Below are 16014 nucleotides of genomic sequence, written 5' to 3'. Positions count from 1 at the left end.
GACTTTAACAAAGGCATGTCTATTTTATCCTAGACTCTATAAGGAAGTTTCTTGAGTGGGGTAGCAACATGATCAGATCTGTGTTTTTAAAAAAAATATATCAATTTGTCATTTGTAGGAAAGATGTACTAGGGAGGTAAGAAAAATAATTAAAAGGTTTGGTTTCTGGGATCTAAGGGTTAGAGAGGAATTTGAACTTTTCCATCATTTTCTTGCATTTAGCAGCAAATGCACTCCAAATGAAATTATATGATAACTCATTCCCTGCCTCCTATGACCAAAAAGAGAAAGCAAAATCCAAAGCATATCTTACATATATTTCCTTGAAGTTTATTAAAGGGTATCAACTATTGTAAGAAATTAATTACAATTGACTGGAACTTGGGGAAAAAAGTGAGTACAAAAGCTACCAAGGCCTCCTTGTACTAACAAGTGAAAGGTCTAATTGGGTCTATAGAATTTAGTCTTGCTCTTCAATACTTTTATGGAAAGAGTCTTTGGCAGTGGTATAATTTGAGGTTGGATTGCTCCTGCTGATATTCTAAAAAAAAAAATTGGTTTTTGTTGTCAGTACTTACCAGAAAATTCCTTACTCTCATGCATTTTTAAAGATTTAAGGTATGCTTATTGGTCAAGGTCCAGTTGCTTGATATCATAGACAGTGTTTCCTGCCCTTATGATTTGTCTTTCAGGTGGCTTGACTTTGGTACATATTCAGGATCCTTAGATACTGACTTTGGAGTCAGACCTAGAATGGGCAAATTATAATTAATCTAAAGATAATGTACAGCTAGTGACATCTGGAGGTGGTAGTTATTTTAGGCTGGGCATCCTGACCTTGAGAGAAAAAAAAACCCAATTACCTTGGGATTTAGGAGTTGAGGGAAGCCAAAACCATTTGCTGAATTTTCAAGAAAAAAAAAATTCTTCAACTTTTGACAGGCAAATTTATCCATTAACTCATTATAAAAAATTTTTCAATAGTAGTTTAATTTCCAAATACATATAAAGATAGTTTTCAACTTTCATTTTTGTAAGACTTTGTGTTCCAAATTTTTCTTGTCCTCTTCCTCCTCTCCAAAACATCAAGTAATCTGATATAGATTAAATATATGTAATTCTTTTTTTTTTTAATTAAATAACTTTTTATTGACAGAACCCATGCCAGGGTAATTTTTTACAACATTATCCCTTGCACTCACTTCTGTTCCGATTTTTCCCCTCCCTCCCTCCACCCTCTCCCCAAGATGGTAAGCAGTCCTATACATGTTAAATAGATTACAGTAGATCTTGGATACAATATATGTGTGCAGAACCGAACAGTTTTCTTGTTGCTCAAGGAGAATTGGATTTAGAAGGTATAAATAACCTGGGAAGAAGAACAAAAATGCAAGCAGTTTACATTCATTTCCTAGGTTTTTTCTTTGGGTGTAGCTGCTTCTGTCCATCCTTGATCAATTGAAACTAAGTTAGATCTTGTCTTTGTTGAAGAAATCCACTTCCATCAGAATACATCCTCATACAGTATCGTTGTTGAGGTATATAATGATTTCCTGGTTCTGCTCATTTCACTCAGCATCAGTTCATGTAGGTCTCGCCAATCCTCTCTGTATTCGTCCTGCTGGTCATTTCTTACAGAACAATAATATTCCATAACATTCATATACCACAATTTACTCAACCATTCTCCAATTGATGGGCATCCATTCATTTTCCAGCTTCTGGCCACTACAAACAGGGCTGCTACAAACATTTTGGCACATACAGGTCCCTTTCCCTTTTTCAGTATCTCTTTGGGGTATAAGCCCAGTAGAAACACTGACGGATCAAAGGGTATGCACAGTTTGATAACTTTTTGGGCATAGTTCCAAATTGCTCTCCAGAATGGCTGGATGTATTCTATGTAATTCTTTTAAATCTATTTTAATATGTCATTTTGTGCAAGGAAAATCAAAAGGGAAAAAACTATGAAAAAGAAAAAAACAACAAACCAAAGTGAAAATACTATGCTTTGATCCATATTTAATCTCCATAGTTTTTGCTGGATGTAAATGGCATTTTCTGTTGTCTGTTGGAATTGCCAACACTTTTAGCTACCTGATTATGATTGTTATGATTTTTATTTGTTATCCACTGAAATTGTATCTGAAACTTCAATTGTAAAAAAACTCCTTTCCTAAGCAAAAGGAATTTTTGTACTGTTTATTATAATTCTTATCATTTGCATGTTAAGAATTAATGGATAAAAACCCTGTACCAAGATAAGGTCAAAATGGGTTCATGATTTACATATTAAGGGTATAAGGGCAAATTAGGAGAGCAAGGGATAGTCTACCTCTCAGATCTGTGGATAAGGGAGGGATTTATGGCCAAAGAAGGACTAGAGTGCCTCACCGCACTATTGAGAAGACCAAGGTAATGATCTAGTTGATCATTACATAATCTTGTTATTACTGTGTACAATGTTCTCTTGGTTCTGCTCACTTCACTTAGCATCAATTCATGTAAGTCTTTCCAGGCTTTCCTGAAATCAGCCAGCTCATCATTTTTTAAAACTTATTTAAAAAAAATAATAATGATAGCTTTTTATTTTTCAAAATACTTGCAAAGATAATTTTCAACATTTATACTTGCAAAACCTTGTATTCCACATTTTTCTTCTTACCTCTCCCCTCCTCCCATCCTCCCTCCTTTAGACAGCAAGTTATCCAATGTAGGTTAAACATGTGCAATTCTTCTAAACATATTTCCAAATTTGTCATGCTGTGTGAGAGAAATCAGATCAAAAGGGAAAAAATGAGAAAGAAAAAACAAGCAAACAAACAATAATAACAACAAAAAAGGTGAGAAACTGCTTTTATCCACATTTAGTCTCCATAGTTTTCTCTCTGGATGCAGATGGCTCTTTCTATCAAAAGTTTATTGGAATTGCCTTGAATCACCTCATTGTTGAAGAGCTGAGTCCATTACAGTTGATCATCACATAATTTAATTGTTTCTGTCCACAATGTTCTCTTAGTTGTACTCACTTCACTTAGCATTAGTTCATATAAATCTCTCCAGGCCTCTCTGAAATCATTCTGCTGATTGTTTCTTATAGAACAATAATATTCTGTAACATTCATATACTGTAACTTATTCAGTCATTCTCTAACTGAGGGGCATCCACTCAGTTTCCATTTCCTTGCCATTACAAAAAGGATTGATACAAATAGTTTTACACATTTGGCACCTTTTCCCTTTTTTATGATTTTTCTGGAATACTGACCCAGTAAAGACACAACTGAATCAAAGAGGATACACAGTTTGATAGCCCTTTAGGTATAGTTTCAAATTGCTCTCCAGAAGAGTAGTTTGGAACTATGCTCAAAAAGTTATCAAACTGTGCATACCTTTTGATCCAGCAGTGTTACTACTGGGATTATATCCCAAAGAGATTATAAAGAAGGGAAAGGGACCTGTATGTGCACGAATGTTTGTGGCAGCCCTTTTTGTAGTGGCTAGAAACTGGAAACTGAATGGATGTCCATCAGATGGAGAATGGCTGAATAAATTGTGGTATATGAAAATTATGGAATATTACTGTTCTGTAAGAAATGACCAACAGGATGATTTCAGAAAGGCCTGGAGAGACTTACACGAACTGATGCTGAGTGAAATGAGCAGGACCAGGAGATCATTATATACTTCAACAACAATACTAGATGATGACCAGTTCTGATGGATCAGGCCATCCTCAGCAACGAGATCAACCAAATCATTTCTAATGGAGCAGTAATGAACTGAACTAGCTATACCCAGAAAAAGAACTCTGGGAGATGACTAAAAACCATTACATTGAATTCCCAATCCCTATATTTATGCACACCTGCATTTTTGATTTCCTTCACAAGCTAATTGTACAATATTTCAGAGTCTGATTCTTTTTGTACAGCAAAATAACGTTTTGGTCATGTATACTTATTGTGTATCTAATTTATATTTTAATATATTTAACATCTACTGGTCATCCTGCCATCTAGGGGAGGGGGTGGGGGGGTAAGAGGTGAAAAATTGGAACAAGAGGTTTGGCAATTGTTAATGCTGTAAAGTTACCCATGTATATATCCTGTAAATAAAAGGCTATTAAATAAAAAAAAAAAAAAGAAAAAAAGAAACAAAAACAACAACAACAAAAAAATTGCTCTCCAGAATGGCCAGATTAGTTTACAACTCCACCAGCATTGAATTAGTGTCCCATTTCCACATCCCCTCCAACATTTTTCATTATTTGTTTCTGTCATCTTGAGCAACAGAGGTATGAGGTATGAAGTAGTACCTCAGAGTTGTCTTAATTTGCATTTTACTAATCAATAGTGGTTTAGAGCATTTTTTCGTATGACTAAAAATGGTTTTAATGTCTTCATCTGAAAATTGTGTATTCATATCCTTTCACCATTTGTCAATTGAGAAATGACTTCTATTATTATAAATTTGACTCAGTTGTCTATGTGTTTTAGAAATGAGGCCTTTATCTGAAACATTAAGTTAAATTTATTTCCCAGATTTCTGCTTCCTTTTCTAATCCTAGCTGCATTGGTTTTGTTTGTGCAAACCCTTGTTATTTAATATAGTTGTCAATTTTGTGTTTCATAATGTTCTCTAGTTCTTCTTTGGCCATAAATTCCTCCCTTCTCCACAGATCTGAGAGGTAAACTATGCTTTCCTCCCCTAATTTGCCCTTATACCTTTAATGTGTAAATCATGAACCCATTTTGACTTTATCTTGGAATAGGGTTTTTATCCATTAATTCTTAACATGCAAATGATAAGAATTATAATAAACAGTATAAAAATTCCTTCTGCTTAGGAAAGGAGTTTCTTACAATGGAAGTTTCAGATATAATTTCAGTGGATAACAAATAAAAATCATAATAGTCATAATCAGGTAGTTAAAAGTACAAAACAAAAGTTCTTTATCCTTTATAAACCAGCAATCAGCAAATTCCCATACTTATATACCAAAATATCCTGAAGAATTCAACAGATAACTTGTTCTGGAATCAAAGTGTCTCCTGTAAGCAGCATTGATACCCACAACAACATACTGCTGTTATAATGTACTCATAATGATGTAATATTGAGTTATAAAAATTTAATTACAATACTTTAGTAGGCATCACCATGTTGAAAATTCATAATCTGCAAACTATACTGAATAAAAAACCTTCAAAAAATAGAGAATTATCTGAAGAAGTAAAAACCATGTGATATATCTATATATACCACCCTGCCTCCTCTAGTTATTCTCTCGAAGATGAAATTATGTCCTAATACTCATGTGTAATAGATCAGCAGTCATCAGATTAAAAGATAGCAATGATACTGACCTATTCTTAACATTTCTATCTGACTCATGTCAAAAATAAGAACAATGAATTTAGTTATAGTAAAAATATTGGCAACAATAAAGAGAACTTAAACTGGCTTGATCCATCTCTTTAGTAGTAGTTCAAATGATGAATTGGAACACAGCAATCAAAACAAGGCGTTAGCTGATGAAAAAAAGGAACAGGTTATTGTAATAATATAGGAAAGAAGTGATCAGAGCCAAATGGGTGGTTGTCATGTGAGGCATGATTGTGAGGATGTAAGGGATTAAAAGGGATAGTTGTGGGACTATTGTGGAAAATATCGTGAACCTCCCCTGCTCCCAATAGGAGTTATTCGAATGAGGAGTTCACATTCTTTCAAAAAATGTTTATCTAAAACTAAATACAAAATAAGAAAAAGCAAAATATAAAATTTCCCCCTAAAACTGCTTTAGCTGCATCCCATAAACTTTAGTATGTTGTCTCCTTATTGTCATTCTCTTGGATAAAATTATTGTGTCTATGATTAGTTTCACCCACTCATTCTTTAGCATTAGATTATTTAGTTTCCAATGAATTTTTTGCCTATTTTTCTCTGGCCCTTTATTATGTGTAATTTATATTATATCATGATCTGGAAAAGATACATTTACTATTTATCTCTTTTTTGCATTTGATTTTGAAATTTTTATGCCCTAATACATGGTCAATTTTTGTGTAAGTTCCATGTACCACTGAGAAAAAAGTATATTCCTTTTTGTCCCCATTCAATTTTCTCTTAAGGTCTATCATACCTAACTTTTCTAAAATTCTGTTTACCTCCTTAACTTCTTTTTTATTTATTTTGTGATTCAATTTATCTAGTTCTGAGAGAGCAAGGTTGAGATCCCCCACTAGTATAGTTTTGCTGTCTATTTCTTCTTGCAGCAGCTCTCTTAACTTCTTCTCTAGGAATTTGGATGCTATACCATTTGGTCCATATATGCTTAGTATTGATCTTACTTCATTATCTATGGTACCCTTTAGCAAAATGTAGTTTCCTTCCTTATCTCTTTTAATTAGATCTATTTTTGCTTTTGCTTGATCTGAGATCAGGATTGGTACCTCTGCTTTTTTTTTTTTTTAACTTCAGTTGAAGCATAATAGATTCTGCTTCAGCCTTTTACCTTTACTCTGTATGTATTGCTCTGCCTTAAATGTGTTTCTTGTAAACAACATATTGTAGGATTCTGAATTTTAATCCAGTCTGGTGTCTGCTTCCATTTTATGGGAGAGTTCATCCCATTCACATTCACAGTTAAAATTACTAACTTTGTATTTCCCGCCATCTTGTTTTCGCCAAGTTGTACTTTTCTCTTTATTTTCCCTCTTTCCCTCCTCCCCAGTATTTTGCTTCTGACCATCACCTCTCTCAATCTGCCCTCCCCTTTTATAGACCCTCTCCTTTTCCTTTCTCCTTTTCCTTCCTACTTCCCTACAGGATGAGAAAAGTTTCTCTAAGAAACTAAATATGTCTGATGTTCTCTCTTTGAGCCTAATCTGATGAGATTAAGGTTCACACAATGCTCCTACCTTTCTTTCCCTCAATTGTAATAGGTCTTTTTTGCCTCTTCATATGTTGTAATTTACCCCGTTTTACTTCCCTTTTTTTTTCTTTCAGTACTATTCCTTTTCCATCTAATTTCTTTTTTATATCATTACAATAAAGTCAAATTATACCTATAACCTAGTTTTTTTTTCTTTATCTTTTTATACTTCTCTTGAGATTTGTATTTGAAGATCAAATTTTCTATTCAGTTCTTGTCTTTTCATCAACATTAAATGAAAATCCCCTATTTCACTGAATGTCTATCTTTTTCCCTGAAACATAATGCTTAATTTTGCTGGATACTTGATTTTTGACTGCAATGCAAGCTTCTCCTCTAGAATATCTTATTTCAGGTCCTTCAATCCTTTAAAGTGTAAGCTATTAAGTCCTGGATAATCCTGATTGTCTCTTCAATATTTAAATTGTTTCTTTCTGCTTGCAGTATTTTCTCCTTGATTTGTTAATTCTGAAATTTAGCGATGATTTTCCTTGGAGTTTCATTGTGGGGTTTCTTTCAGAAGGTAATTGGTAGATTCTTTCAATGGCTATTTTACCCTCTAGTTCCAGGACATAAGGGCAGTTTTCCTTGATGATTTCTTGAAAGATGTTGTCTAGGCTCTTTTTTTTCATTGTGATTTTCAGGTAGTCCAATAATTCTTAGATTGTCTCTCCTAAAATGATTTCCCAGGTCAATTGTTTTTCTGATGAGATATTTTACATTTTCTTCCATTTTTTTTTTCATTTTTTGCTTTTGTTTGACTGATGCTTGATGTCTCATTGAGTCATTCGCTTCCATTTGTTGAATTCTAATTTTTGGTAAATTATTTTCTTCAGTTAGCTTTTTTAAACTCCTTTTTGCATTTTGCTATTATTCCAAAATGTGTTCAGACGCTTGATCTGGTATTGATCTGAGGGAAGCCAGAAAGAGCTCAGACAAAGACCTCTCTACTCTCTACCATTTTGGCTCCACTCCAAGAAAAAATGAAATAGAAAAAGAAAGGTAGAAAAAGGGGAAATTTAAAAAGTCGTCATGTGTCCAGCAAAACATGAAAGAGGATTTCAAATATGTAACAATAGATTTCCATTTCAAGCAAGCACACACAGTAATAGAAGACATTATATTCATTTCTATCCATCTTTTGCTTCCTTGTAGTTTTTCTTTTATTCTTTGCTGTGTGCTTTTAACTTTACTCTTTACCCCCCTATTTCTCCCCTTTACTTCCCCCAAGCAGGCTACAGATAAACATGGAGATGCACACACATACTCATTTTCCCACACACTCATACACATACATATGTATATAAATATACACACACCTACATGCATACATCACACATACATATACATTTATATATACTTAGATATGCATTTAAAACAATATTAATATTTCTAACTTATAATGTAGTTTTCTCTCTTGATTGAATCTTTAAGTTTGACTTTGTATGAGGTCAATGATTTGTAGCCCTACTCCCCCCATAATGAATTCTATTACTGATCCTTGTTATTGTGTTTGTGTATATTTCTTATTTCCTATCACTGCTAACTCTTTTAATTAGTTTTATTGTTTAATATGCTTTGCTATTATTTAACACCCCCCCATAGATTCCTCCTCTTATCTTCTCCTCTCACCTTTTTCTTCCCCTTTTTATCCCATTCACATTAATCTAAGCACCCTTCTGTACCCTATTTTATTTTTTTATTAAAGCTTTTTTTTTTTTTTTGTTAACAAAGCGTATGCATGGGTAATTTTTCCAACATTGATTTTTGCAAAATCTTTTGTTCCAAATTTTCCCCTCTTTCCCCTTCCATCCCCTCCCTTAGTTGGCAGGTAGTCCAATACATGTTAAATATGTTGAAATACATGTTAAATCCAATATAAAGATAACTTTATACAGTTATCTTGCTGCACAAGAAAAATCAGATTAAGAAGGAAGAAAAAGAAAAATTGAGAAAGAAAACAAAATACAACAGAGAGAGTGAGAATACTATGTTGTATGTTCCACACTCTGTTCCCATAGTTCTCTCTCTGCATGTAGATGGCTCTCTTCATCCCTGAACAAATGGAACTGGTTTGAATCATCTCATTGTTGAAAAGAGCCGCGTCCATTAGAACTGATCGTCGTATAGTCTTGTTGCCATGTATAATGATCTCCTAGTTTTGCTCATTTCACTTAGCATCAGTTCGTGTAGGTCTCTCCAAGCCTCTCTGAAATCATCCTGATGGCTATTTCTTACAGAATAATAGTATTCCATAGCATTCATAAACCATAATTTGTTCAGCCATTCTCCAATTGATGGGCATCCACTCAGTTTCCAGTTTTTTGCCACTACAAAGAAGGCTGCTGCAAACATTTTTGCACATGTGGGTCCCTTTCCCTCCTTTAAGATCTCTTTGGGCTATAATCCCAGTAGTAACACTGCTGGGATCAAAGGGTATACACAGTTTTATAACTTTTTGAGCATAGTTCCAAATTGCTCTCCAGAATGGTTAGATCTGTTCACAGTTCCACAAACAATGTATCAGTGTCCCAGTTTTCCCACATCCCCTCTAATATTCATCATTTTCTTTTCCCGTCATCTTAGCCAATCTGACAGGTATGTAGTGGTATCTCAGAGTTGTCTTAATTTGCATTTCTCTGATCAACAGTGATTTGAAATACCTTTTCATGTGACTACAAATAGTTTCAGTTTCTTCATCTGAAAACTGTCTGTTCATATCTTTTGACCATTTATCAATTGGAGAATCGCTTGAACTATTATAAATTTGAGTTAATTCTCTATATATTTTAGAAATGAGGCCTTTATCAGATCCTGTGGATATAAAAATATTTTCTCAGTTTATTGCTTCCTTTCTAATCTTGTCTGCATTAGTTTTCTTTGTACAAAAACTTTTTAACTTAATATAATTGAAATTATCTATTTTGTGATCAATAATGATTTCTGGTTCTTCTTTGGTCACAAATTTCTTCCTCCTCCACAAATCTGAGAGGTAAACTATCCTATGTTCTTCTAGTTTGTTTATAATATCATCCTTTATGTCTAGATCACGAACCCATTTCGATCTTATCTTATTCTAAGACACTCTTTCTCTTCCTCTCTATCCCTTTCCCATTAATCTACACATCTTGTCCTACTGCCACATCTTTCTATACTTTACTTTATCCTATTCCCTCCCCACCTTATTTCTTTATAAATTTTGGAGAGTGTTAATACCCTTCAAAGTATTCCTATGTATTCTCTATTTAATCCATTTCTGATGTAAAGAGGTTTTTAGAACTACCATTCCTCCTTTCCCATCTAATGCCTCTGGATTGGTTCTTCCTCTGCACCTCATTTTTATAATATTTATTAATTTGTGAGGCAGTTGGAATTAAGTGACTTGCCCTGGGTCATATAGTTATTGTTAAGTGTCTGAAGCTGAATTTGAACTCGGGTCCTCTTGACTTAGGGGACAGTGCTTTATGCCATCTTGCTGCCCCTATTTTTACCTTTTCTAGACAGTTTTGCTTTTTAGAGTTAGATCATACTTAGCTCTGCTCCAGTCAGAGTTAAACTAACTGATGTTAGTTTTAGACATATGGTTTAAATTTCCATGTATAACATGGACATCAGTTTGTCCTTGTTGAGCCCCTTGAAATTAGACTTTAAGGTTGGCTCTTATGTGTTAAATTTTCTATTGAGTTCAGTTTTGGTTGAGACAAAATCTTGAAAATCTGTGAGTTCTTTAAATGTCCATTTTTTTGTCCAATATTATGCTTAGTTTTATTGAATATGATATTTTTGACTTAATTCTTTTGATTGTTGATATATAATATTCTAGGACTGCAGTCTTTTATTGTAGTTGCTTAAAAGTTCTGTACAATTCTAATTGTAGCTTCAGCATATTTGAATTGTTTTTGTGGTGGTGGTGGTTGGTTGTTTCTTGTAAAATTTTCTCTTTGATCTGGGGGTTTTGAAAGTTAGCAATAATATTCCTATGTGTTTTCCTTGTAGGATCTCTTTGAGGTGGAGATCAATGGATTTTTTTTCTATTTCTACTTTCTCCTCTTGTTTCATCACTTCAGGACACTTTTCTTTGATCATTTCTTGTAGTATTGTGTCAACATTCTTTTTTTGGTTGCAGCTTTCAGGTGGTCCAGTTATTCTTATGTTTTCTCTTTTTGATCTGTTCTCCAGATCTGCTGTTTTCTTAAAAAGATATTTCCCATTCTCGTCTATTTTTTCATTCTTTGTATTTTCTTTTGTTATTTCTTGGTCTCGTATAGCCTTACTGGCTTCCCTTTACTCATTTCTAATATTCAAAGAATTATTTTCTTTGTTAAGACTGAATCTCCTTTTCTAGTTGTTTAGCTTTTTTTTCATAATCTTCTTGTTTTTCTTGGATGGTTTTTATTTTAGTTTTTTTAATTTTTTCCTCAATCTCTCACATGATTTTGAAGTTTTGTTGTTGTTGTTGTTGTTGTTGTTTTGTTCTATAAATTCACTTCGGGATAGGTAGCCATTTAACTTTATTATTCTTTGGTGTTGAAGCTTTTTTTTTTTTTTTTCTTTTTTTAACACTTCACTGTCCTTTTCTGAAGACCCAGTCTTCCCTATTATCATAGTAAGTTTCTGTGGCTAGGTTCTTTCTTCTTTGCCTGTTAATTTTTTTTTTTTTTTTTAAATAAGAACTAATAGTGTAAGTACCTCTAATCCTGAGATTGGGGGAATAGTGCCTTTAGCTTCACTTCACCTTGGAACCATAAACTAAAACCTCCACCCTCTTTCTGCCCGCAGGCAGTAGCATCCTTGACCCACTGCTTCTGCACTTATAAGGTATGCTGGTTCTTTCTAGCCCAGGGCCAGTCTCCGCAACACAGCTGGTACTGGCATTTTTAATCATCAGAAGTTCCCTTAGTCTTCTTGGACTCAGACTCCCACCTCCCTACTTGTCCTCTTTGGGAGATGAAAATTCCTGTGTTTTAGTCTAAGGCTCCCTTTAAATCCACTTAATCCCAGGGCTCCCTGCTTGCAGTTTCTGAGGACCTAGCCTGGAAATGTTTACTTTTCACATAGGTTAAAGCTCAGCCCTGAGATCTTTCTTTGGGTCTTCTTGGCTTATCTATAGAGAACCCCTATTTTGCCCCACATCTTATTTGCTTTTCACCTTGAGGCATAATTTTATTTTGTTTGTGAGGGAAAACTGGAGAGATTGGAATTTTCTGATATCTACCATATTCTCAAAATCTTCCCACATTAAAAAAAAAAAAAGTTCTCCCAATTACATGTTAAAACAATTTTTAAAACCTTTTTTTAAAGGAGCTCTCATTCTAATGGAGGAGACATTAGGAAGGTGTTAGCTACAAATCAGATGGCGAATGCTGTCTAGTTTTTAGGGTATAGAAGCAAAAGCAGTATTTATTTTTTAATGTCATTTCCATTAATAATAGTATATCAGTTTCTGATGAACCATTTGACAGTACCAAGAGCTTCAGTTGCAAAACAACAACAACAACAACAAAAAAACCCATTTCTTTTTCAGGTCATAACTATGGAGGGTTGGGAAGATCTGAATCTGAATTCTGCTGTAGACACTTAATATTGGTGTAACCCTGATAAAACCTCTGATTCCTCACTATTGAAATGAGATAAGAATAACATCTCTTTCATAGGATTGTTGTGGGGGTTATGTAAGATAATATGTATAGTGGTTTATACATCTTAAATTATAATAAAATGCTAGTTATTATTATTATTGCTAAAAAGGTAGGAGGTTTGGTACCTGAAAAGAGGGTTTCCAGGTCATATCATCTCCTCAAGGGCTATTTCCTTACATTATGGTTCCAAATGCCATAGTTGTAAATGCTGGAAATGCAAATAAAAACTATATTAATTTCCTATTCCTCCTCTTCATCTGCATTATTATCCCTAGGATTTGGGGGCTTATTTGACCATTGTTTGGTTGTTGATTTGCTGTTAATTACAATCTCTTTCTTAAATGAGTTATTTCCCTCAATAAGGGCTACAGGAGATGTTTCAAGGTCCATTGGCCTGGAAAGTGGGAGAATAGGAGGATGGAGAATGGGGCTACTAGACTGAAAACACTGGGCTCTCTCCATCAGGACAGTGTCAGCTTCAAAATTCCTTAGTTGGTTATCTAATGGGGGAGACAACACATATAAGAAAAGAGTGACTAGGAAAAATAAGACATAGGGATGGTGAGTTAGATCATAGGGCTATAAAATGACTTCTTTTCCTGAAACAAAGGTTGCATTGATAGCTATTCCTGTCGAAAGAAGGGGAAAGCTAGTGTTAATGAAAACCTAGAAATGTGAGAACATTTAGGGGGGAATGGGCAACAATGTCTTATGCTTTATGGAAGATTGAAGACTGAGGGATGGGGCATATTCAAATCCAATTGAAAGGAGTAAGGCTGATGGAAATAAAAGAGATGTCAGGACTCAAAGCCATGAAAGTTTGGGGAGGAATCCTTTTCTTCACCTTCCAGCCCTTCAATCAGAGGAGCAAAGGGAACTGAGGAGATAGGAGTCCAAAGGCTGATGCAGTTTCAAGAGATCAGTTGAGGCTTCTCAGAGCCCGGAGAGTACAGTTCACACACGTGTAGGCTTTGACTTATATTGGTAGAGTTTTCTCAATGGGGATTCCCTACACCAGTGAAATCATAAATGTGGACCATGAAATCGTGATGGTGACTTTGTATAGGGTTACTTAGTCAGTCAGTCAACAAGCTGTGTGTCAGGAATTGTACGAAGCTGAGATATAGTGATAGGCAAAAGATAGTCCCTGCTCTTATAAGAGATTATCATCTATTGGTCGGACTAGATGGCTATGGATGTCCCTTCTAACTCTACTATTTTATTATCTGTGATGGATTCTGGAGTACTTAAAGGGAGGAGGAAAGAAAAGAAAAGAAATTTACATAATAACTGTTATATATTTAAAAAGAAGTAATAAGTTATGCACACTGGATTTACAGATTCATGTGTAGTCATCTTTTTTATTTATAAAAAATACTTGCTATTCCATAAATGAAAAAAGAAAATAATTTTTTAAAAAAGAAATAATGACATGTTCAGCACATACCATTATGTGATGTGTTTTTGGCATTAGTAGAAATGGATCAGGACTAAACAAAAACATCACTGGGGATTGTCACTTTTTTTTTTTTTTTTTGCTTGGCTGTGGTTTAATATCTTATCCCATTATTCTCAGTATTTCTGACAGGCAGTGACCGGATCCCTATCTATGGAATGTCAAGCCTGCGAATCATCATCCAGTCCACAACCAGTGGGGAGGAATATTTGCCTGTGGCTCATACTTGCTACAATCTTCTAGATCTACCCAAATACAGCAGCAAGGAGATCCTGAATATACGCCTGACACAGGCGATTGACCACTATGAGGGATTTAGTTTAGCCTGAGACACCCCGAGTTCACCTGCCCTACCCCAATGCCCACACTGGGCCTTGTGCAGAAGAACACATGGAGTGATTTTTATTCTGGATTTGTGCAATCGAATTGGGTTGAAATATTTGAAGACTGCATCTCAGTGATATGTTTCTAGGGATATCAAAGCAGTGAAACTCTAACAAATCAGCATTTGGGTTGGGGGTGGAGTGGGTTCGGGAATGGGGAATTGACTCTCATTTGGAGATTTTATAAAAACTACCTTCTCAAATTCAGCCTCTTCCATTCCAGCTGTCACACTTCCCAATGGGGTTGGTGAGCTGCTGGATGAAACAATAGTTTCCTAGTTGTCAGTTTTTAGATGCCTTTCCCCCTTTACAATTATTCCTTGTCCAATATCCTGTTCTTTCATTCTTCTAAAAGCTCCTTTCTTGTTGACCTTTTCTTCTTTACCTAAGAATGTTAAATCATTCACTCTCTTGGAAGCCTTTGAAATTTTACTGGTGCATTTGGCTGGCTTTGACTCAAAGCCCCAACCAGTGCTCTGACACTCAGGAGGAAGTGACTGTCACAGTTCTAAACCACTGAGTTTCAGTCTATGGCTTTGGTCTAGCTTTGAGAACTTAACAATGAACCTTTGTATACCTTTTTTTTTTTTTTTAAGAGCTTCAGAGAAAAACAAAATAAAATTCCTTTTTTATGAATATGGCCCCCTTCCTTTTCCTTCTGAAGGATTTGCAAAGTAGCTTGGCATTTCAGTGGAAACTAGTTCTATTTCTACCACTTATAGCCATGTCCCTCTGAAAAAAAGAATGTGAGTTACCTTGCTTTCCTGGCAAGTTTTGTTTTTTAGAGTCTCTCTTGTGCCAGGAGAAAGTAGCAATAAACCATATATAACAATGTGAAATTTCTAATCAGTTTTTCCCTAACTCAGTTTCCCTCACTTTTTCTTTTTTCTCAACTTCCTCTTACTTTCCCCCTTTCCCTTTTGAATCTTTCCTTTCCCCCCTTCTGTTTTTCTCTAACTTTATTTAACTTTTCCTTTGTTCTTCCTCTTCAGAGAATGCATGCAATTGCTTCTTTTGAAATTTACATTAAAAATGTAAAATTTCTGTTTGACAGATTTTTCTTCCCTCTTCAGTAAATGCTGGCAAATTAAGGACATTCTTTATTACAGAACTTATGTTTTGCAAATTTGAAATGCTTGATTACAGTGGGAGATTATGTTTGAATTGCATAGATGTTTCTCAAAGGAATGGAATTCTGTTACCTTCCACATCATGGAAAAAAAAAAATGTCCTTCATGATCAAAGAATTCACATGAATCTAATTTTAAAGACCTTCTAAACTAGAAAAAAACTTATTTATATAATATGCAGTATTTATGAACCACATGATATTACAAGATATTAAACTTTACACATCTCAACAAAAGGATATAGGGTTTTGCTTTTGCTTTTTGTTTTCTAAATTTCTCTGATTGCTACATTGGTAGTTTTTCAGTCTCTTTATATTACAAGGATATGAAATGTTTATTTTCTATGTGTGTGCATACTGTTCGGTATTATGCAATAAATCTGATGTTTTAAATTAGACTATTCTTCATTGTACCTACACAATGGATAATATAGGGTCAGATTTGATAATATGTTAAATTCTCTGCTAAA

The 16014-nt window shown here is 34.5% G+C and overlaps 1 protein-coding gene across 4 annotated transcripts in view; it reads left to right on the top strand.

The window, feature by feature from the left end:
- The window catches only part of HERC3 (HECT and RLD domain containing E3 ubiquitin protein ligase 3), a 123821-nt gene extending 107879 nt beyond the window's left edge, over window positions 1-15942 (top strand). For all 4 annotated transcript variants that reach the window (XM_031942750.1, XM_031942752.1, XM_031942753.1 and 1 more), the window contains exon 26: window positions 14153-15942. In XM_031942750.1, coding sequence (XP_031798610.1) covers window positions 14153-14361 — 209 coding nt within the window. In that variant the 3' untranslated portion in view covers window positions 14362-15942. The remainder of the gene's footprint in view (window positions 1-14152) is intronic.
- The last annotated feature ends 72 nt before the right edge of the window (window positions 15943-16014 follow it).

Source organism: Sarcophilus harrisii, chromosome 6 (assembly GCF_902635505.1).
Source record: "Sarcophilus harrisii chromosome 6, mSarHar1.11, whole genome shotgun sequence".
NCBI classification, from domain to species: domain Eukaryota; kingdom Metazoa; phylum Chordata; class Mammalia; order Dasyuromorphia; family Dasyuridae; genus Sarcophilus; species Sarcophilus harrisii.
Note: the sequence above shows the minus strand (reverse complement) of the source record. Positions and strands in the feature narration are given on the sequence as shown.